The following is a 24,933-nucleotide window of genomic DNA, read 5'->3' on the forward strand; positions in this document are numbered from 1 at the left end:
GCAGACGGCTCCCTTGATCGAAAGTGGTAACCGTCACCTATAGACATGAGCAATACCATAGACATAACAGAGTATACTGTTTCGCCCATGATATCCCCCATGCGTTGCCATTCCTGAGGACTCAGGTTTTATTCCTCTGTACCCTGTAAATTCACGCTTTATCCCACCCTTCAAACCGAAACACAGCCATGCAAACACAACTGCTTTACGGTTGAAACACGAATGGGACAGAGGTACCCAAGCAAACAATTTTTGTACAAAGTCTCCCTCTGGTACCTTGTATTTATTTAATCACAAAGCGAACAACAAAAAAAGAAAAGGCATTTCCTACATTTTATAACTTTTTTACCCTCTCTTTTGTTACCTTCATTGATATATTTTATTGTATTTATATACCGTTACACTGTTTGCAGCACCAAAACTGTCGCGAACAGAAAATTTATAATTTAAAATTGCGAAAAAATGCATAACTTGACAACCCTGGACGGGGCAAAGTTGCTAAAGTCCGCTTATGATAGACATTATTTGGACTGGTGTCATTTCAAAGGATTTGAGTTTAATAAGGATTTCAAACTCGCAAAGTTTGAAATCCTTATTAAACTAGTTTTTACCGGCCACTTTGTCCGCGTGACTGATATATCGTTGATCGACTGGGATAAACAGTATCCTGTGTCCTATTGCATAACAAATATCAGATTTCATTACGCCCGGATAAGTCGTTAAGGCGCCAAGAGTTAATAAACAGAAAAAAAAAACTCTCACTCCCTTATTCTTACTAATATTATATGTAAAAGTAAATCCTTGCCATGTGGTCCCGGCATAAAATGACCCTTCCTTTCGTATAGATTTTATAAGAGGCGACTAAGGGAACTTCAAGTCGAGGAATGAGTAGTAGTGTCCCTCTCAAATCATCACTAAAAGCCTAACTGTGTTTGGCAACCCAAATCCCAAGAGTGGCGACTAATGGCAAAACTACCTTTATGGGGAAGGCTATGTTTAGCAATGGACAGTTAACGACTGATACAAAAACGTTTTACCACTCACCCAATAGAGAGAGACCTACGGTTATCACTTTCCATCAGATGGCTCGTTAGCTTGTTTGCCATTCTAAGTTGTATAAAAAAAAAAAAACACAAGTTTGTGATTGGATAAATGTGAAGGAAATTCGGGCGATTTGGAAAAAAATATTTAACATTTGGATAAGAATCAAACATCACATCTGGCAACCCTGTCCATCTTCCGTCTTCACGCTTTTTAGTTTAAAAAAAAAACACTCATGTAGATATAACCTTTAAAAACGAATTTTCCTTATTAATATGAATTTTAAAAGTACCATCGTAATCTAGCGGCCGCGCCGATTATGGCGGGGAATCCGGAAGCGTCAGATAATTAATTTAAACATTGGACTCGTTCTCATAACGTGAGCCCAGCTTGCGATTCCGTGTTAACGAATTAGCGGTGAGCGCACAAAATACGAGATTACAACTTAAAACTTTACTTGATAATTTTCCTTCAAAAGATTACAACAGTAAATTTATTATAGATACAAATAATTACAAGAAATGATCACAGTGAGCAAACAATAGGTGAGCTTACCGTTAAAAGTGATCTCTTCCAGGCAACCTTTAAATGGAGAAGAGTAATTATAAACAGTTTGATATTTATTTATTTATATTTATATACATACAGTGAGTGTAGAAAGTATTCGTACACCTAGGGTTATAATAAACAAAATACGAATTTGATAGACATTCCTCTATTTATCTAATTTAAATCAATACTGTTAAATAGTTTAACATTTCCGCACTTTGTTTATGATAATTTTTGTTTTTTAATAAAAAAAATTAAACAACATTAAAATATTTTTACGTTAACTATGCAAATAATGACAAACAAAAAGTATTCGTACATTCATTCTTTTTTAAATGAAATTCTGTATAAATCATTTATTCAATCGAATTTTTCATATGCCTACAATGCCAAGGTCATTTTTAATACGTAGGTATAGGTATTAGACGTTTTTTTTGACAAGTATACGTGTTTATACAAAAATGGGTCGTAAAGGAAAAAAAACGAGTGAAGAGGAGAGAAAAATAATTATTAATTTGCATAATCAATGCAAATCATTAAGTGAAATTGCAAAATTTGTCAATAGACCACGTTCAACCGTACAGACTGTAATTGATCGGTTTTCTATTACTAAAACACTAAAAAATAAACCCAGAAGTGGGCGTCCATCAAAAATCACGCCTCGATTGGAACGGAAAATTTTAAATTGTGTAAAAAAAAATCCAAAAATTAGTGCCCCTCGAGTGTTACAAGAAATTAATAATATCAATGATTGCCATATTTCTGTCAGTACCGTTCGGAACGTATTACGTAGTAACGATTATCATGGAAGAACTCCGCGTAAAAAGTATTGGGTAAATGATATTAATAGAAAAAAAAGATTAGTTTTCGCAAAAAAATATATTAATGAAAAAAATAATTTTTGGCAAAGTGTTATTTACTCAGATGAATCGAAATATAATATTTTCAAATCGGATGGACATCATATGGTATTAATATGGAATATAAAAAAGAAAATTTATGTCCAACGGTAAAACACGGTGGTGGGTCAGTTTTTGTATGGGGTTGCATGAGTGCTTTTGGGGTGGGAAAACTTGCATTTATTGATGGAATTATGGATCACAAAACGTATATTAGTATTTTAAAAGAGAATCTTCTCTCTAGTGCAGCTCAAATGGGTTTTAACAATAATTGGATATTTTTACAAGATAATGACCCTAAACATAAAGCATGGCATACTAAAGCATGGATCCTGTTTAATGCTCTAAAATACCTAGAGATTCCTCCTCAATCACCTGATATTAATGTTATAGAGCATGTATGGGATTATCTCGATAATAAAATTCGAAATCGACCAATTTCGAGAAAAGAAACACTAAAAATTGCGCATCGCGAAGAATGGGCATTGATACCGTCTTCTTATATTTTCAAACTAGTTGATTCGATGCCGCAGAGATTCCAAGCTATCATCAATGCTAACGGTGGTCCAACAAAGTATTAATATTTTTTTAATATTAATTTACTTACAAATTTTATAAGTGTACGAATACTTTTTGTTTGTCATTACTTGCTTAGTTAACGTAAAAATATTTTTATGTTGTATAATTTTTTTATTAAAAAACATAAATTATCATAAACAAAGTGCGGAAATGTTAAACTATTTAACAGTATTGATTTAAATTAGATAAATAGAGGAATGTCTATCAAATTCGTATTTTGTTTATTATAACCCTAGGTGTACGAATACTTTCTACACTCACTGTATATATTGGTTACAATCAATTTCTATTTTTTAATTGTAGATTACAGTGAAATATTCGAATACAGTAAAATAACAAGAAAACCCAAAATTTAAATGTTATAGTTTTTTAATATATAGGTACTAGGAGTATTAGAAAAATGTGATCTTGAAATTTTTTTTTTATTTTTGAATAATAATAATACTTTTGAGATACAAACCTACGAAGTGCACACCAGAGATACAATGTTTTTTAATTATCGAATAATGTATAATGAAGTAAAAAAATATTAATTAGAATAGTATTGTTTTCTCACATTTCATAATTATTGTATTCGACTTTTCACATGTGACACAACATAAAATACTTGACATATAACAAAAATACAGTAGTAAATTTGAGTAGTTGTGGTATCAATGTATCCACGATGGAAAAGGCAACGGAACTAAAGCATACAGCCTTATCTTCAGTTAAAAGTTTGAATACCCATGTGTTATAAGGCAAAATTCTCATATCTTTTTCAGAATTCTTTAGAAGGGCCACAAGCCATAAATTTTGAATTTTAGAATAAATTATGTATGGAGATAACTTCTTTTATAATTAAAAATACAATTCATCATTCATATCTTCGTAAAAACTCCTTGCTCCAGAATATTTTAAATTTGCCCTTTTTTATATGACATCAGAGCATGTATTAGAACGTTCATAAGTATATAAAATAAAAAAGGGACTATATTATGCAATAGATGATTTTCTACATATTAATATATGTTTTCCAATAACATCTAATCTACATAGAAAAACTTGATGTTATCCATTGACCCATGCCACAAGGAATATAATACTGTCCGTTGTATGGGAGAAAATGTAAAAGATATTCTGACGGCGTTCTTATTGGTAAATTAACTGCATTTTTATTCTACTAATCACCATCATTATACCAGCCATTATCTCTCCACTGCTAAACATAAGCCTTTCCTATAGACTTAGCAGGTTTTGCTAATGGTCGCCAGGTGGCAAGTGGGTTGGCAAACGCTGTTCGTTTCTTTGGAAATCGCTTGTTTTAAGAAAGACGCTGCTGCCTATTCCTTAACCATTAAGTTCCCTTAATTGCCTCTTATTGGTATTCCATTCTATGGCGAGACCATTACATTCCCCCTTAGAAACCGACATTCGTTCGTCGTATTGAACAATTCGCCAATGATACAGCAACTGGTCTGCTTTCATCCTCACCTATAATCATTCACGGTTATCTTACCAGTATATAGGTACCAATACTTAACGTGAGCGGGTTACTATTCTAATATCAGGGGAAAGGAAGGAGGACCTGTCGTGCCTACTAAGAGGGGTTTTGCCAGTAGTTTTTGTCTATAGTTGCCCGCCAAGCGTGGTAACTATAGACAAAAACTCCAATATGAATAGAACCTATTATCAGCAATGGAGAATTAACGACTGACATGATGATATAATGAAAACTGACTGCGTGGAATGCGATCTGGTTGATATACAACTAGTTCTCGTAACAATTCCTTCGAATTTATTTTATTCAGTGGTTAGAAAAACATAATAAAATTATTTGGAACTCACTCCAACTGTATTGTGGGCGTATTACATTCAACATGTCGCACTGAATCTAGCGCTGTCAATAAATAAACTTGGATAGCGAAATAATGAAGTAGCCGGCACGGCGGGCGGAGCTGACAATTCTACAAGCAGTTGAAATATATGATCAGCAAGCAATTTACTGATAATTACAGTTCTTTTTCTTAACAATCCTTGCTATAGGGTCGTGAATGGAATACATTTATAAATTTAAGCAAGTAATTATCTTGGGATTTACTCGTAAATGTTTTTTTTTTTTTGCTTAAAACCTTTTGATACTAGAGGGCACCACTCTCGCAAAAATAGTGGTGGTGGTGGTAACAATCTTTGGTGTATCTAATGTTGATGTATTATAACAAGTTTTTAGATCAAAGTAATTAATCTGTATTTAATGAAAAGACAAACACTTGAATGGATCATCTAATTAGTGATATTCATCATCACCATATATTTCCTGATTCTTTTAAATTGCTGATATTATAAACCTGAAATTGTAAATATCGATTCATTTTACTAAGTAAGCATTAAATAAGAAATAATTGCGAGAAATTTGTATGAAAATGAGAGTAATTTAATGCGAGAGAAACTTCAGTCAATATCTAGTCAGGTCTGCTACAGTTGGAACATTGTTATTGGAATGACATTTTTGTATGAACTATGATACCATTCCCAGCTAATATTAAGTAACAGTATTCCATCATGGCGGATCATGCCTATCTTGAATAGGCGCCATGACAGTCAAACTTATGACGCCATTTCAAAAACAACGCTTCACTTATGAATAAATTTTTTTTTACATTACAATAACTATTATGTATTTTGATAAATTGCCAATTTTGATGAAATTGTGAAATTGCAGTGATTACTTGTTTTGTGTATCTGTAAGGAGGAAGATTGTCTTATGTTTGTTACTTGTAGGTTTTTTTTTTATTGTTTTGTTGTTGTCAGTTTTGTTAATATGTAATCGATGATTTAAGAAAATGTTGTGTACATCTGTAATTGGTGTAAATGCAAGATGCAAGCCCTGTATATCAATTAAAATTAATGTCTGTATTTACACTGTTGATGTACCTTTTAAAAATAAATAAATAAATCATGACCTACCATCCTTACTGGTACTTCGCCACCATTAACCAACAACACTAAAATATCCCTTTCCCATTCCATTTCCACCCATTCAAAAGTAAATAGGTATATTTGAAAAAATTTCAATGCGCAACCCTGAATTTGAGAATCCTAAATTATTAATAGGTTGAAAAAATACCTTCTATCAACTTGATATTCGGTCAGTCAGTCTCCAAGTCTACAATCAAATCTTCGGAAGATACTTTTTTATTAATAATAAATAGGAACTCGGAAAGTGAGCCCTTATTGTTTCAGGCAAAGCTCATTATTCACTTTAAGAACTTTAACCGATCAATAACATTTTACTTGGAAATGATGGGAGGACTAGCTAAACAAACTCAAGCTATATTCCAATATTTTTGTCATTTTGTTTAAAATTGCTAACTAGGATATTGTCTAAAAATAAGATTAGGAGAACAAATCACAATACGCCATTACAATAAAAAAAAAAAAAAAATTTCAAAATAGGTAAAAATAAACAAAAGAATACATAAAAAAATGGATGGTCTACTATTGTCAAAACGGAACAAACGTACTAAAAAAAAAAAAAAAAAAAAGCAAAAGAATACATTATCTCTAGATAAATTAAATAGCATTTAGATTTTAGAACTTACACCTTAAGATGGAGGGTAGTGGTATTAAGCGTTTGTATACTATAGAAACATTCCATCTAAAAAAATTAAATATTACTGATATTTTAAACAAGACTTCCTTTTTGATTTTATAGATAGAAAAGGATCTCCAAACCCAAGGTTACATCGTAGAATATTAAGCATTATTTTATCTATGGTTACATTCAATACCAATACTCTTTCCAATCCGACTTCTTGTCATTGAGTTTCCCGCCAAATCACACTTTTTTATTCAATTTAAAAATAAATATGTCACTCCATTATGCAATGTTGAATTAAGCAGTTTTGTCATCGATACATTTTGTATCACTTAATACTTAATTATTTTTTCGAATAATATGATTATATTACTTTGATAGTTTGCCATTATTATTAATATCTCTACTGTATTGAAAGGATAACAGGTAAACACGCAATAAATTTTGAGCCTTATTTGTATTGAAATAGTTGTTTGTATTTACTCGAATTACACAGCAGTAAGTTATTTAATATAATAGTTTATGACATCGTAGTTTTAGTATTAAATACCTTACTGTTGTTATTACCATCGACAGCTAAAACGGTGTATTACGTCGATAGAACATCAAGTTCGGTAAAGAATAATTCTGTGTACATGTCTTAGAAAATATTTATAATTATTATTGTCTATATATTAACATTATTATAAAGTTATATTTTTATAGGAATATACTTAATAATAGATGGGTGAGACCTTTAAGCCCTTGGGTCTTTCTACTTACTCCAGAAGAACTTTTTTTTATGCAATTTAGAATAGCAAAAAAGCTGACGTCTCACCGGATAGAAAGTGGTAACCGTCGCCTATAGACATGAACAGTACCATAGACATAACCGAGAATACTGTTTCGCCTAAGATACTCCCCATGCGTTGCCATTCCTGAGGACTCAGGTGTTATTCCTCTGTACCCTGTAAATTCACTGCCATATCCCACCCTTCAAACTGATACACAGCCATGCAAACAACTGCATCACGGTAAAACACGAATGGCACGGAGGTGCTCACGCAAACGATTTTTGTACAAAGTCTCCCTCTGGTAAATTATAAATATTTCGTGAAGTCGTTTTTTTTTACAGACAAACCCCGAAAATACCGGTAATGAAGAACGTACTCCGATCTATGTTCGGGGTGTGCAGCAGTTCAGCTGAGAAGGGAGAGGTGCACGATACAATTCGCAAAGTTTTCGGCAACGACATGGTTATGAAGGATAACACGGACAGATATACGCAGTACTATTAATATCTTTTTTGAATATTTATAATTTACTTGTTATATAGTGTTATCTAAGTAGGGTTTTTTTATGGGTAATAATGGTATGGTAACCCTACCCGCGCTATCGGAATACACCGGCGGGGCACCAGTGAAGGATGATAGGTGAGGATGAAGCAGGTCAGTTAGTCTATCGTGACGAATTCAACAAGAATTGTTCACGATGGTTTCCAAGGGGAACCACGTGGTGGTCGACCTAATAGGGCATATTGCTAGCAATGGGACTGTCAAACTCCATTGCTAACCATCCCTTTCCAAGGAGGGTCGACGTCAGGCAGGCGGCCAGTTGTAAAACCAAAAGCCAAAAGTAAAATCATATTACATGGACTCCAAATAATTGAGATAAGGGTAGAAAGATAATGTTGAGTTTACTAACTATTACTCGCGTCTACATTCATGTGAGGGAGGAATTTTGATTGTCTGAGACAAGAAGCATATGATAGCATTTTTTTTAATGGATGACAATGGAATTGTGACCCTGCCTGCGCTAATGGTATACGCTAGCGAAGCATCAGTGATGAACACACCAAAAACTCAGCACGACGGTTTTTAGAGGGAGACCACGTGGAAGTCGACCTGATAGGGTATATTGCTAACAATAGGACTGGTAGTCCCCATTACTGCAATTCCTGAAGGCTTAACTTAAAATTTGGTATGTTTTATCTTGATACGCCACCTATTGGTGAATAACATTGATTTTCCTAATTCTAAAATCCTGGCGTACGAAGTAACGGGCGAAAAAGTAGCGCTGCTTTGGCAGTATGATTCCGTTCATGGGTCTCGTAAGAGGCTATGAAAGCAACTTAATGGTCGAGGGATAGTCAGTAGCATCCCTCTTAAAACATCAGCAAAGCCTAACTGCGATTGCCAATACGCCAGTCAAGAATGACAACTACTGGCAAATCTCATCATAATATATTATATCATCATCATACATTCGTTCATGAACATGGATAATATTCAAATGTCATAATTTACAGGAGAAATAAATATATCAGTCACATAAGGGACAATCTGCCCAAAATTATAGACAACAAAATAGCAAGTCATAAATCCAAAGCGGGAAAGAAACATGCTCCTATTGTTACTGAAGTACGTAATAATATTATTAACCAAAAATAAATATAAATATACGACCAATTTATCTAGATTTTATTGATTTATAAAAATATCGACTTCAGACATATTTACAATTTTCCACATTTAAAAGGCGCAAAACACGTGTCTGTCGCGTATATATATATATATATATATATATATATATATATATATATATATATATATATATATATATACATCGACTTGGTTACATAAAACCACAAAGTCTACTCACTTTTATATATTAGTTGTAAAACTGTAGTTCCTTTTTAATTTTTAGTAGAAGTAGAGTAAACACGTGAGCTGCAGAGCATCGTTTAGAATTTTAGCATATCTTTTAAACAGAAATTACATAGATAGAGTATCAACATACAAAAGCTTCGAAAATAGCGAGTCAAATTCTTCATACAATTTTGCATGACAAATATGTAGATATGTGTGATTCCTTTATTACTTCTATATTAATTTTGTCTTATAATTTTTGCATCTTTTTAATGCTGAAATACTCATTTTATTTATTAAATAATACGTCAAGATTACATTGTATGCGTAAGTATAAAGAACACTGATAAAAAAAACGAGCCAGCTAATTTGATAATTAGCTGACAAAAAGTTGACCCGTTTTTCTAATTCTAACTATCTTGTTTTAGACACCTGAATTCGATAACAGACCAGGGCGCGTTGGACCGAAAATTGTAGTCTTTGACGCTTCTACTGGTAATAGCATCAAATTTAATTGAAATCATTTAGCATCAATACTCTTTCTCTTAGAACACTCCATGTATTCTACAAATGAAATTAAACATTTTTGCCCAAAAAACATGGTTCAAAATATAACAACATATTTTGAGACTCCCGTACTAATTTGGCTGGCTTTTTTTTTATACAACTTAGAATGGCAAACAAGCTGACGGCCCACCTGATGGAAAGTGGTAACCGTCACCTATAGACATTAGCAGTACCATGGACATAACAGAGTATACGCCCGCGCGTATTCCGTTCCATTCCTCGTATGACACCCCCCATGTGTTGCCATTCCTGAGGAATCAGGAATAATTGGTGTTATTCCTCAGGTGTATCCTGTAAATTCACGCCCTATCCCACCCTTCAAACCGAAAGACAGCCATGCAAAAACAACTGCTTTACGGTTGAAACACGAATGGGACAAAGGTACCCAAGCAAACGACTTTTGTACAAAGTCTCCCTCTGGTAAGCTATCAGCTACGAAGTAGTAGCAATGAGGTTAAAGTCAATATATTTCTGTTTTATATACCCTGTTAAATTTTATAGTTTATTATTGCCCAATTTAAGGGTGCCCACACTCTTCTAACCCCACCGTGTCTTTTTTTATGGGTGAATTTATGGTATGGTAATTTTGCCTATGCTATCGTTATATGCTGGCAGAGTATTAGTGAGGAGTAATAATACCAAAAGCAGGTCATTTAGCTTATCGTGACCAATTCCATGCGAATTAACCACCAGGGGATTGATCTCCAGGGGAACCGCGTGGTGATAGACCTGACAGAGAAGCTGTATCATTAGCAATGAAGCTGTTAGATCTCATTATTATCTTTTTCCTTCAATCTACCATGTTAGTATGGGAGACTTCCTTGATAAACTTCTTCAGGTACAGGACGATTGGTGTTAGTAGGCGACGAGCGAGTAAGTGTGCAAGGTCTCTCAAGTTTCGCAACTATCAGGGCAACGGCTTGCGTTTTTGCCGGAAAATGGATGTACGAGGTACAGCTTGGCACAAAAGGAATTATGCAGGTAAGCGATATTATTCACTTCAAAAGGAGAAATATCTCAATTAGCCTCTTTTTCTTATATCATCGTCATCGATAATCTTTTTTGTAATGTCTATTTTTTTACATCAGGTCGGATGGTGTACAGCTTCCTGTGTGTTCTCCATGGACACCGGTGTAGGAGATACAGCGCATTCATACGCGTATGATGGTGGAAGAGTCAGGAAGTGGAATGTGGCGACTTCTCCTTATGGACAGGCATGGTTTCCTGGTGATGTCATCGGCTCCTGTATCGACTTGGACAAAGGCACCATGGAGTTTTATAGGTATTATACCTTTTTTACAGATTTTCCAGAAACAAACAGCTCATAGACATGTACAGCACCATAAATATTACACTATGACGCCCATTGTACCTTTCAAGTCATTCCTGAGGACTAAGATGTTCGCCTGCATACCCCTCAACTTCACTTTTATATTCCATCATTCAAACCAAAACAGCTATACAAGTAAAAGTGCAACTGCTTTGTCTTAGAAAGTTTCGCCAATTATTAATTTTATCATTTCATATTCCCAATGGATTTTAGTAATTCTTGTTTGCCATTCTGCGTTGTATAAAAAACAGGTTGTAAAAAAAATAGGGTTTAATCCCACATTGGCTCCATATGATTTTTATAATCATCACATTAGCTGTTATATATCCATTGTTGAACATAGGCCTCATTCATAGACTGCCATATAGAACGGTTCTGAACCACTTGTAACTACTGACTCTGCAACGCGTTTGAAAAATCTTCTCTTACCAGGCCCTCTTATCAAATAATAAAGGATTTGTTTTTAAATACTCGTAAATACATTTTAGGGAAAACGAGACGCCGGACATCGTTGCCTCCTTCTATCTTACATTATGGCGATAACGTATCTATCCACAAAGTCATAAGCCACTAAGGTCTCTTATTCAATTTCAGAAATGGTATATCATTAGGCGTGGCATTCGATAACGTGGCATACGGCGCTGGCCTCGCTTACTTCCCCTCGGTGTCACTGGCTATGCAAGAACATCTTTATGCAAACTTTGGACATGTTCCCTTTGTGTAAGCGAATTACCTGCTCATAATTTACATTTTCATCGTCATAGCCGGATTTATTCGACAAACATTTCTGAGTCCATAACTCCCTTGATAAATTTATGCTATAGAAAACTCGTGTTTGTATGTTTTTGTGTTTTTCCTTATTAAATAGCCTATTACATTAACACTGTAATAAAATAAAGATAGAATATAAAACAAAAATTTACAATCTTTCATAATCAGTTGTCATAGAAATGTTAAAAAACCAAGCTCAATATAAAATTGGCAATTTGAGTCAAACGTTAGAGGCACAGTAACTGTCGCAAAATCAAGCAATCAATGGGTTTTTTACTTGTCATTTAATTATTAATGTCACTTCTAAAAACAGGAAAACCTGTATATTTGTGTGTTTGTTTCGTGATATCTATCGCTAAATTGTGAATCTATTTCAATAATTCTTTATCCAATTAATAGAATTTATTCTATACAGATTCTATACTAGATTTATAATAATTAAAGCCGTTGTTTCTCTTTGAGAAGTAGTATATCTAATATCTTCGATTTAGTGAATTTGGGCCTAAGAATTTCACTTTTGAATGAAAGGGATGCATACTAGCTTACTATCACATTGACCAGATAGTTTGGCATAGAATTTGATACAATACTAAATATAGCATTAACTACAAGCTTTCCAGTGGACGGTTACGCCCCGCTACAAGCGCCACCTAACAAGGAATGCGCGCGCGCATCTCTACTTTTCAAATATCTAGACGCACTGCTAGATGAGCTGACCCACCTAACTGAACTTAAAACTCCAGTGACTGCTAAAAGTAGTAAGGTATTTTTTTCTATTTCCGTAAGAATCCTAGCCATTTGTTTCACTACATAAGTAGCACGGGATGTCGGCAACTTATAAATACGTCATTCTTAGAAAAAAAAGAATGACTATCAACATTTTAATCATCATATCAGCCGGTAACTCTCCACTGCTGAACATAGGCCTCCTCCTATGGGGATTGGGGGGGGGGGGGGGAGGTGTTGCAAAGTACAGCACGCTTGGCAGACGAGTTAGCAACCGCGATTAGTATTTTATTATGTTTAAAGAGGGCCGTGATAAGTAAGAGATGTGGCTAATAAACAAATACGAATTCATCAAGGATTATCCGTTTGTTTCCAGGAAGAAGTGCTGACATGTTATATTCATAGAAATTGTGCTTTCATCTCTGCTTAGACTAGATATAATATATCCAAGGGTATTTTTATTAGGCCAGTAATAAATGTCACTAAGAATATCCTTAATTCCCCCCTAACTTCTTACCATTTCTGAGGATTATAGCTGTCTTACATTTAGAGTTATTATAATTGGACGTGTATTATTTCTTACTATTGTGTTTAGGCAAAATCAGAATCATCAAGAGAAGAAGAGGTGACGCTTCGCATCCACAGCTCTGAGTCGACATACAGTCCCAGGCCTTCTCCACATTCCATCGTAGATACTCAAAGTGAAGAAATGAAGAAAATATCCAAAAAAGTACGTGAGATTACATAAAAAATTTTATAACACAAATAAAATTAATAGAAACCGGTCAAATGCTTACAACAATTTGTGAGTGAGTATAAGAATTTTTCTAATAATACTAAATATAAACTAACTTTCAGTCATAACGCTATCCGCATGACCACGATTTGTCAAAAGACCCAAGTAAATAACCTATGTCCTTAATTAACTCCATACGAAATAGTGAATTTGCCGTGTAGTCCCGGCATAGAACAGGTCACCCCTTTCTTTCCGGTGGATGTCGTAAGAGACGACTAAGGAAAGACGAGGGATGGGCAGCAGCGTCCCTCTTAAAATATCTCCAAAGCCTGACTACGGTTGACAATCCGCCTGCTAAGCGTGGCAACTACTGGCAAAACGCCCCAAGGTGGAAGCTTATGTTCAGCAGTGAACAGTTAAAGGCTGATGTAATGATGATCATGAAATAGTGAATACCAAATTTTATAGATTGATTGACCCAATTGGAAATGAAGTCAGGTCAGTTGGACCATCGTGAAGATATTAGGAATTTACCACAAGTTTTCGACCTGATAAGGGATACTAGCATTGAGGTTAGATCTCAAGGTCTCAGGTCTTCATTACTAATAATCCTTATGTAATTTGTTTTAAAGCATTTTTTATGATACTTAAAATAGCAAACAAGCTAACCATCTTTCTAATAGACAATAGTATCCGTCGCTTATAGATATGAGCAAATGCATGCGCGTCAGAAATGCGCCATTACTTTCATACGTTGCTATATCTGAGGACTATGGTCTTATTTATAAAATGGGTTACCCCTTCCTTTCCTGTGGGAGTTACAAGAGACGACTAAGGAAACTTAATGATCAAAGGATGGGCAGAGAAGACTCTCTTAAAACCCAAACCCTAAACTCAAAACTTAACTACGATTTCCAAATCACCTGCGAAGCGTGATGACTACTGGTAAATCCCCCCTTTATGGGGGAAGGCCTATGTTCAGCAGTGGATAGTTAACGGCTGATATGGTCACCTGTAGTTTTATTAATTTCAATACGATACTACGAATAATTTTGTTTTAGGCATTTCTTATGTCCCTCGCTCGCATTGTAATTGTCGAGCTAGGTGGATCCCTTCGTCTGTCTTACGTGGTAGTCTCAGAACTTCTTCCTCGATTAAGAGGAGCCCTAGGCTTGAAGAGCAGAGGCACACACGTTGATCAATACGCCACGGAATTTTACTTGAAGAGCAGAGGCGAGAACTTTGTTAGTAGAGTGACAGCTTGTCATTATTTAAAAAAAAAGTTTTTGTGTAATGATATTAATATTATAAATGTGAATGTTTGTTGCTATGGATGGATGGATGAATGTTTGTTACTCTTTCACGCAAAAGCTACTGAACGGATTTCAATAGAATTTGATACACGGATAGGTTATATGTATCTTAACTTGGCACATACGATACTTTATATAGGTACTTATTCACGTGATCGAAACCGCGGGGCATAACTAGTAGATAATAAATATGATTAATAATGTTTTAACAAAAACAATTTTAGGACATTTTAACGAACCCCAAAATTAATCACAAGTTAGCATGAGTAGTATCAGTAGGTACCGCTCCAATATCTATATATTGGATTCCGGACATTGATAGTGGAAAAAAGATCATTACCCATTTCGATATCGCCGATCCCAGTCAGATATCTTCATTCAGTTTCATTTCGATATTATATATTGGATAACGACATTTTGTATATTTGCTAATGAGCCAATATATATATATATATAATACACACTTTTAATCACAAGATATCTCAATTAATGAACATGTATAATTATGATATTTTGCTATAATGCATTAAAGGTACTGAATACTAAATGAGATGTACAGAAAGTTACCAATCACTAGTATGACTTGCAATAACAATCACGCCAATTAGTAAAATATTTGACTAGTTTCTAGAACCCAGCAATGTACAGAGACCATAATTATCTTCCTGCCCTTATCCCCGTATATATAATATATGTTTTTCTCTTATATTCTTCTCTATTTGCAGTCATTCCAGACTTCGTTCTCGTTCTAGCTATATCCGTTGTCATACATCCATTGATTTTAAAATATTCCTTTATAAAGATATAATTATTTACATCCATAGTTGTAACCACCAATTAACTATTTATTACTTTCTTTAAAACATTCTCCTCGTCTCTGTCATCTCTTCTCCATCACATGGCCATATCAAGATAAACGATCACTTGTCAAGAACTTAAGTAATTATCAATTGATATTATTTCACTTCTAGAAAAATCTCTCTGCCAAGTTATTGACACAGCCGCAACCACGTCTTTGCACTTTACTGGACCTACTGTGGACATTCTTGAACGAAGCTGCGCTTTGTGATATTCTGGAACATTGCGTCGTTAGAGAATGCTTGCTCTTCGATCTGGTTTCACCGGTAAATAATAATAATAAAAATACATGTAGTATTACAAACCGAACAAAGGATTTTTTATAGAAAAAGCTTTTACAATCGGAAAACCTCTTGAATTCAGTCTAAACTGTCCTCATAATATCTATGAATCGTTTTCATAAAAGCTGGTATATATTGCTAGTATATTACAAAGGTTTATTTTAGTTTTAGCAACTAACTAAAAATAAATAATGTAACAAATATATAGAATTTTATATCTCTATTATTTATAAACAAAGTAAAGTCAAAATCATTAATAGCACTTTAAGAGATTGTTGTATTAATAAAACTGAACATAATTTCTCAAAAAAATTTGTAAAAAAAAAAACATTTTTGTACTTTGCGATCTAGTTGGCAGAGTCAAGATTTTACTTGTTTGTCGAGCTATCATCATCACATCATTCGTTTTGCCAGCAGTTGCCATGTTTGGCAGCGCTGAAGTGAGAAATGGGAATATAATTAGGTATTGGTGATGTTTTAAGAGGGATGAAGCTGCCCATTCCCCGATCATAAAATTCTCTTAGTCACTTCTCACGACATCCACAAGAAAGAAAGGGGTCACCCATTCTTTGCTGGAACCACAAAGTAATGACGAGCCATATTTTCTTGAAAATAATGTTCAAAGTCACTGATAAAACACTCCCTTAAAAAAGTCACTAATGGTGTTGATCTTAGCCTTTATATAACCAAACGTTTTTGTCCAGGACATGTACTTTACCCAACAAACGGAAGGTGTGTACGTGTTATGTGGTCTGATGCAACACCGGGAGACCAGGCACCATCTCGTCAAATATGTGTTCTTCAATAAAATCACGTTAGTAGACTTAAAGACGCTGTACACAATTATTGTTCTCAGCCAGAAAAAAGAACTATCCTATATATACTGAATCTATCTTGCCTGTTGATATACATATTTTCGCTTCCATATGCATGAGTGCATAAGAAGAAAACACCAATGTCCAGCGTAAACATAACTGGGGAAACCACATATAATTCAATGCAGTAGTTGTTGCGTGATACCGGAACATACATACAGACAGACTGATAAAATGTCTAAAAAGCATTGTTTTGACTTTTATTGTTTTTATTTTATTTAAATATTTCCCATGTACAGACATTGTCTATTTACAATTTTATTATATTAGTAAAATATCATGTGAGGTTGGATGGGTCACATTACTCATATGGGTCCCAATAGGTGGGCAAATATTTGCAACCAGTTGGTGTCTACTGATGGACAGCATCACCAAGACCGGCCCAGGAAATAAAGGAAAAATTTTGTAAAATGGAGGGCTTTTGCCCAGCAGTGGGACATCACGAGTTAATCATAGATGATACCGTATTGTGTTTTTGACAGTTAGGTTTGTGCGTTAATATATGAATCAGAAGAATTAATTAAAAAAAAATCTATATAATTAGGTATCTATTATAACAATTACAATAGATAACATACCTATTTATATAGATTTTTTTTTAATAATTTACTTTTTAAATACATGATATAAATAAATAAATATGTCTCAGGTTTGACAACTTCCTAAATGTGAAGTGCCCTGATGATACTGTTCTACGTACTGTCATCAGAAAAGCCTGGTGGCAAAGACCCACTTCTGTACAAGGAGAAACGGACCCAAGAATAGCTGGTATCACTATTTGTTATATAATATTTTTTGTTAGACTGTATTTTCTTTTTTAATGAGAAAAAATAGAATGGTAACAACTCGACCAATTGATATCGGTACAACGAGGCACCAGTGACAGATAATAAATAGGTAAGGATAAAAGCAAGTCGGTTTTTTAATGGTAGATAATGGAATGGTAACCCCGTCCGCGCTAACGGTATACGCCGGCGGGGCACCAGGAAAGGATGATAGGTGAGAACAAAAAGGCAGGTCAGTCAACCTTTCGTGATGAATAAACCTGGAATTCAGTACGACAGTTTCCAGGGGGGACCTCCAGTCAACCTGACAGGGTATATCGCTAGCAATAGGACTTGTAGTCCGCATTACTTCTACTAACAATCCCTTTAATTCTCACTCATTCTTTCTCACTGTGATTATTTCAAGAAATGATCACAGTGAAAAAACAATGGGCGACCTTATCGCTAAAAGCGATCTCTTCCAGGATAGGAGTAATTATAAACAGTTTGATCGAAGACACGATGAAAAAAAGCACTTTTGATAGAATAATAATTAACAAAATCAATCCACAATAAGTGAAGGCATCGTTTAATATACAAAAAATTCGTTCCATTTGAGAGCCTCCACGTTTCTGAAGTTAACAATAGCGTACATTTCTAAATGTAAGGGATAATTAAAAAATATACATATATATTTATTTCCTTCTCAGAAATGGCTGAAAAAGGCACAATAAAGCAATCACCATTTTCTCCAACTGAAACAGGTATATACTTGATGGTATTATTAAAGGTATTGCTTGCTATACTTATACAATCGTATCGTTATATTTATTAATTATAAATATAACGATACGATTATATATAATTATTCATAAAGCTCTCCATTCCATTTTATTATAGATTTAAAAGTGCCCTTAGCTTAAGTTTGATAAAATGTGCGCCGGATCTAGACCTTATGATTAAATAGTATCACTAATTAAAGCAGATAATTGCGATACAATTAAAAACACAAACCAAGTAAAAAGAATGTAAATGTTGTTTGTTATAGATGTTTCATTTAGTCCGTGTCGTTTTTTTAGTTTTGTCCTTAAAACCACACCTTATTATTCTTATTAATATCTGTAACTAATATTATATAGAAAAAAGAGTTGATTGTGTATATGTATATATGTAATGGATTAACTCAAAAACTACACAACCAATATTTAAGAAAATTTAATATGTGAAGTTTTAGTAAGACAAATAGATACCAAAACAATATTTTGTCTGTCTGTATACATGTTTGTTTCGACACCACGCATAATCTACTGCACCAAATTGTATGCGGTTTTCACAATTGCGTTCCTAAAAGTTCGACTTGAAATGTGGTATATGTTTTATCATGATAGGTAAGGATAGATAGAAGAGGGCCATTTCATTGATTTTTTTATTTCTGAAATTATCCGTATAAAGTAGTAGGCAAAAAGCTAGTCTTTAATATTGCTTTATTGCAAAATATGGTCACCAAATAACAACAGCTGATCAAATTTTATTGTTATTACATCTTAAATTACAATTGTTATAATTAACGTAATTGTTATAGACAAAATATCGAAGCTACTACCAGCTAATGACGATTCTGACATAGAAAAACAATATAGAGAGGATTGCGATAAAATCACGAAGGCTGTCGCACCCTTGGAACAAATCCAGGTATTTTATTTATTTATTTATTATATTTATCAACTAACGGAGCTTCACAGTTTCCCAGTTCGCTCACTTAGGTATCACAATATATAAAACATAATAAAATTTAATTACTGGACACTTTCTAAATAATTTATTGCCATTCTACGAAACTCGACAAGTTTACAAATTAAATACAATATATCCAAGACCGGTTAGTGGAAGAGAAGCCTGTTTTGCCAGCTCTATTCTTCTTAACAAAATATGAAAAAAAGACGTTTTACGTGCTCGAGCACAATTAGAAGGCGCTTGAATTGAGGATATCAATGCCAGGATTTAAAGTATTCCTACAAATGTCCATATCTTATGACTTTGCCATAAATAAGAAAAGAGCAACAGAAGTCAAAACAATATTTTTTCGAAATTTTGTCTGTCTGCCTGTCTACATGTTTGTTCCGGTATCACGCAAAAACTACTGAACCAAATTGGATGCAGTTTTCAAAACTATATTCCTGAAGATCTAACTTAAAATCTGGTATAAAATATATTTTATCGCCATACGCCATTTAAAAGTGCTCTGTTTAATTGGCTTTCCTACTTTTGAAATCCACGCGTACAAAGTAGCGAACAAGAAGCCAGTTCGTAATGAAATAGTATTAGAGCGAGTCGTTTTAAAGTTTGTGTAAAAGTGAGAAAGTGCACGCTACGTCAGTTCGAGTACGTGGGAAGAATGTTAAATGAAATAATGGCAAAACAGATCTATCTAGATAAGTGGCAAACAAATCTATCAATATAATCGTTCCAGTTAGCACTCAGACAAGAAAGAACAAGACAGCGCACGTCACCATCTCGTTCTATCTCGTGATCAATCAAAAGCGATAACGATTCTATCCATAGAATCGTTTGAAACTTCTCTAACAAACAAGATTAAATTAACTGCATACTGATAGACTAGCATTGAAATAAAAAGAACCAAGAAAGTGGTAACACTATCGTGCATATCTTGTTCATACTCCTGCCAAATCAGCTTCGAGCTTATATTGTGTGTCCTACTTGTCTATCTCACTCTAACATATATGTTATTATACTTTCTCTCTTTTACATTACCGATCTATATACTTTATAATCTAAGAGATTAACTGTGTAGTGTTTAGGTCAAGATAGTATTGTTAGAGAGTGTGATATAATAAAAGTGAATGAAAAGAAATGAAACAAAAGCCGTGATTATGAATAGAAACTTGTGGCACCTAGTTTTCTCTCCATACCTTGGTAATCCAAGCCAACAACTGCTAAAATCTAACAAATTACTAATATTATAATAATGAAAGTAAGTCTTTTTATTAATTTTATTCGTTATCTTTTAAGCCCTTAACAGTTTTACCAATCACTATGTCGGAGGGAAAGGTATTGTTTGTAATGCGGACTACCGGTGCTAGCAATATAGCGTATATTTTTTTTTTAATGATAGTGGCATGGTAACCCCTCCCGTGCTATCGGTATACACCGGCGGGGCACCAGTGAAGGATGATAGGTGAGGATGAAGTAGGTCAGTTAGCCCATCGTGACGAATTTAACGATAAATCAGTCACGATGGTTTCCAGGGGAAACCACGTGGAGGTCGACCTGATAGGGTATATTGATAGCAATGGGGTGTAACCTCGCCATTACTAACGATCCCGTCCCCCTTTAGCATATATTAAGGATATATAGTCAGGTCGGCCTCTATATAGTCTTCCTAGAAACCATCGTGCTGAATTCCAGGTTTATCATCGCGATGGGCTAACTGACCTGCCTTTTCCTTCTCATCTATCATCCGGCACTAGTGCCCCGCCAGCATACACGAATAGCGCAGGCAGGGTTACCATTTCATTATCGTCTCTTACAAAAACTAGTCACTATATTTAGCATTCTAATACTATATGAAATAATGAAAATACTCGTAGTTCATAGTATTGACGAATCTAGCAATTAATTATTCACAATCATCGGATTGTATTCGATTATATCACTTATTTACTTCATTTCTACGCGCTTTGTTTTTGACGTAATCTTTAGAAAGTATCCATAACTTTCCGTTGAAAATTTTCAATTACTTTCACTTCTTCAAAAATGAATGAAGTAAACACAAAGTTTGTGTAGATCCTTCGACGTGCTACCGGCGTCGTAAAATGAACTTAGGGTTTTATAGCTGGCTTATAAAGTGTAATTTTTCATAAAACGATACTAACCTTTTGTTTTGTATTTTTTTTTCTCATATTAGCTTTTACCCACGATTTTGTTCGCAAGACTAGGAAAGATTTACTAACAGCTAGCTTATATCCTTATTTATTCCATAAATGGTAGTATGTGTAAATATGTATAAATAAATTCCATAGATTAAGGGTCTGGACTTGATTCCGAAACTAGTCAAGCTTTCTCGGTCTAATTACACGTAAATTTAATTCGGTGGTTATTATATTTGAAAAAATCATAGTAGTTAAGCCGGTAACAAATAAACAAACTCAGTTTCCCATTTATAATGTTAGTAAATATTTCGGCTGCGTTACAAGCATGAAGTAAATTATTCTGTTTCATGAATATTATGATTGGATTTTGATTTGATATATCCATTACGACTAACCTTGTAATAAGGACGCTTACGAGTTATAAACAATATTGTGTGTGTATCTCCATACAAATGCTTCGACAATAGCGGGTCAACTTTTTCATACAATTTTACATGATAAATTGATATGAGTGTTTGCTTTATAACTTCTATATTTATTTTGTTTTATAAATATAGAAGTTTTATAAATTTCACATTTTATTAATACATAAAAACTAATGTTATTTATTAAATAAATAAAAAAGATACGTCAAGATACATTATGTGCGTAAATATATAAAACATTGATAAAAAGAACGTGTCAGCTGATTTGACAATTAGCTAATAAAAAGTTGACCCGTTTTAAGACTCGAGGCTCTAGTCCATACAATCTAAGAACTTGTCGTATCCCGCAACTTTACCTGCTAGATTCTTCACATAAAGTATCCTATGTGCTAAGTTACGACATAACCCACCCGTGATTTAAATCTCATTTAAATTCGTTTAGCAGTTTTTGGGAGAAAAATAACAAACATTCATCCATCTATCCGTCGTTACAACTTTCCGCATTTATAATGTTATTAGATAGAAAAAAAGAAAACATTTATTGCCACTAACAAAAATAGTTACACTTTTTTTTATATACAACTTAGAATGGCAAACAAACTGACGGCCCATCTGATGGAAAGTGGTATAAGTCGCCTATAGACATGACCAGTACCATGGACATAACAGAGTATACTGTTTCGCCCATGATACCCCCCATGCGTTGCCATTCCTGAGGACTCAGATGTTATTCCTCTGTACCCTGTAAATTCACGCCATATCCCACCCTTCAAACCGAACTTGCCATGCAAACACAGCTTTACGGTTGAAACACGAATGGGACAGAGGTACCCAAGCAAACGACTTGACTGTACAAAGTCTCCCTCTAGTACACTTTTTATAAATAAAAAACACACTTCATATTTCTTATTGCCAACATGGCCGCCACTCAGTATGTGTTGCAGCAAATTAATTGCTACAGCGCTTAGGTATATTCTGTAATGGCTATGCATGACATCACGAACGATGACAGAAAAAAAAATTACTCTCCTATTAATATTATAAATAGATCTATATCTATACTTTCCAACCCGCCTGTTGTCTCAACTACCGGGAAAACCCGCCTTTTGAAGGAGGCTATGTTCAGCAGTGGCTAATACAATAACATCTTGTAAATAAACTGGCTTTAAAAAAAAAAAAGTAATTCAATTGAGTTTCTTGCCAGTTCTTCTCAATTGGATCTATATACCGAACTGGACGGTAGAGTAAATATAAAATTATAATGTAAAAATTTGACGTTCATAAGCGGCTAAAATGTCCTACATGAATAAATGATTTTTGAATTTGAATTTGAATTTGAATCTATACTTCCAGTTGGAATTCTTACTAATGCTGCTGGAGAACTCAGACGGCACAAATATGGTTCCATCCACTCGCAAGATATTCTTAGAGAAGTTCCGAAGATACATAATGGACAACTGCATACTGGATATGGTAATTTTACCTTTAAGCAACAACGACAACGTATGAGGGGTACCATGGGTGTTAGAATTTTGTGGTCATGCCCATGATACTATTTATAAATATAGGCGACAGTTACCAAATTGCAAAAAAAAGTATAGTCAGTTTAATTTTTAATTAACTTAAAAAAAGAAAGACGTTCCCAATTCGATTGTTTTTTTTTTTATATTCGTTACCTCAGAACTCTGTCATGTATAAGCCGATTTGAAAAATTGTTTTTTGTCTGAAAAGATATACTTTCAGAGATAGTACTATTGTATCTATGATCATTTAGAGAAAACAGTAAAGTGTATCTATTCATATATCTTATATGCTAGTCCTATAGAAATTTTTAACAAAATCAGTTCAATAGTTCAGTATTTAAAACAAAATTGAAATAGGTGTTTTTTTTTTTTTTAAATAAAACTACATCTATTTATTTCAATTTCAATATGTAGTACATATTTAAAAGTAGACAACATATCCTACTAATACCATAAAATTGTAACCAAACTATGTCAATACATGGGAGATATTTTAATAAATATTAATATATGAAGTCATAACCAATGGATGCCAAAACAATAACTTTTAGAAATTTTGTCTGAGTATCTGTCTGTCTGTAAGTTTATTCCTGCATCATACAAAAACTCCGGCACCAAATTGAACGCGGTTTTCACAGTAGTGTTTTTAAAGGTCTAACTTAAAATCTGTTTTATGTTTTATCTTGATATGTCAACTAGTAGTGGCATATTTTATTGGTTTTCTTCTGGAATCCACGCGTAAGAAGCAGCAGGCAAAAAGCTAGTCTGCAGTATGACAAAGTAGGACATTTTCTAGAGGCTGTTCAACATCTCCCGCAACTCTCCGGCCATCTCGTGGTGCTGTCACGCCCGTCTGCTCACCGCTATGCTCAAACTGTGGAGCGAAAACCCCATAGGCCATCCGTATATATATTTTTATCTTATACTATTGTAGTTTATACAAACTAAGATATGTTAATTGGCTAAGGGAATATAATGATCGAGAAATGAACAGCAGCGTCCCTGCTAAAACATAACCAAAGTCTAACTACGATTGCCAATCTGCCTGCCAAGCTTAGCAGCTACTGGCAAAGCCCTCCAAAGGGAAAGCCAATGTTCAGCAGTGGACAGTTAACGTCTGATTTGATCATGATATGTTAATTGAACATAATAAAAAATAACCTACGTCAAAGTAATAGATATTACGAAATTTCAAGACAATTTATGAATATTTTATACCCTAAAAGTGTTTACAGACTTTGTCACAAGATTTTTTTTTTATTTTTTTTTTATTTTTAAAATAACACAATCTACATGAAAAGGTTTTGCTGGAAGAAATCTCTTATTAGAGATAAGCTCGCCATTGTACATTATGTTTATAATGAATTGTGATTAACAGTATGTTTTATGTACAATAAAGAATAAAGAAAGAATAAAGAATGTGGAACAAACCAGCACTGAATGTATGGCTGTGGCCCACTCATACATAAACGATATATGTATCGCCTTTGGAAAAAGCACGTTATATCCTGAGGAGATAAAAAAACATCACTACAAAGAACATCTTAAAATTCTTATCACAGATAGGAGTTAGCTTGGACTTTAAAAAAGACGGAGCACAAA

The 24,933-nt window shown here is 34.0% G+C and overlaps 1 protein-coding gene across 1 annotated transcript in view; it reads left to right on the forward strand.

Annotated features, from left to right (window-relative positions):
• Positions 1-7,763: 7,763 nt before the first annotated feature.
• LOC113511188 (E3 ubiquitin-protein ligase RNF123-like) overlaps positions 7,764-24,933 on the forward strand; it is a 39,160-nt gene continuing 21,990 nt past the window's right edge. The window contains exons 1-16 of the mRNA XM_052903217.1: positions 7,764-7,912; positions 8,933-9,044; positions 9,701-9,767; positions 10,678-10,820; positions 10,928-11,121; positions 11,764-11,889; positions 12,553-12,703; positions 13,262-13,396; positions 14,464-14,646; positions 15,687-15,839; positions 16,559-16,668; positions 17,379-17,497; positions 18,204-18,257; positions 19,076-19,185; positions 23,162-23,281; positions 24,128-24,234. Of these exons, the coding sequence (XP_052759177.1) occupies positions 7,782-7,912; positions 8,933-9,044; positions 9,701-9,767; positions 10,678-10,820; positions 10,928-11,121; positions 11,764-11,889; positions 12,553-12,703; positions 13,262-13,396; positions 14,464-14,646; positions 15,687-15,839; positions 16,559-16,668; positions 17,379-17,497; positions 18,204-18,257; positions 19,076-19,185; positions 23,162-23,281; positions 24,128-24,234 (2,015 nt within the window). The 5' untranslated portion in view covers positions 7,764-7,781. The remainder of the gene's footprint in view (positions 7,913-8,932; positions 9,045-9,700; positions 9,768-10,677; positions 10,821-10,927; positions 11,122-11,763; positions 11,890-12,552; positions 12,704-13,261; positions 13,397-14,463; positions 14,647-15,686; positions 15,840-16,558; positions 16,669-17,378; positions 17,498-18,203; positions 18,258-19,075; positions 19,186-23,161; positions 23,282-24,127; positions 24,235-24,933) is intronic.

The sequence above is a fragment of the Galleria mellonella genome, unplaced genomic scaffold, assembly GCF_026898425.1.
Source record: "Galleria mellonella isolate WM207_F2 unplaced genomic scaffold, CSIRO_AGI_GalMel_v1 utg133, whole genome shotgun sequence".
Lineage (NCBI taxonomy): Eukaryota > Metazoa > Arthropoda > Insecta > Lepidoptera > Pyralidae > Galleria > Galleria mellonella.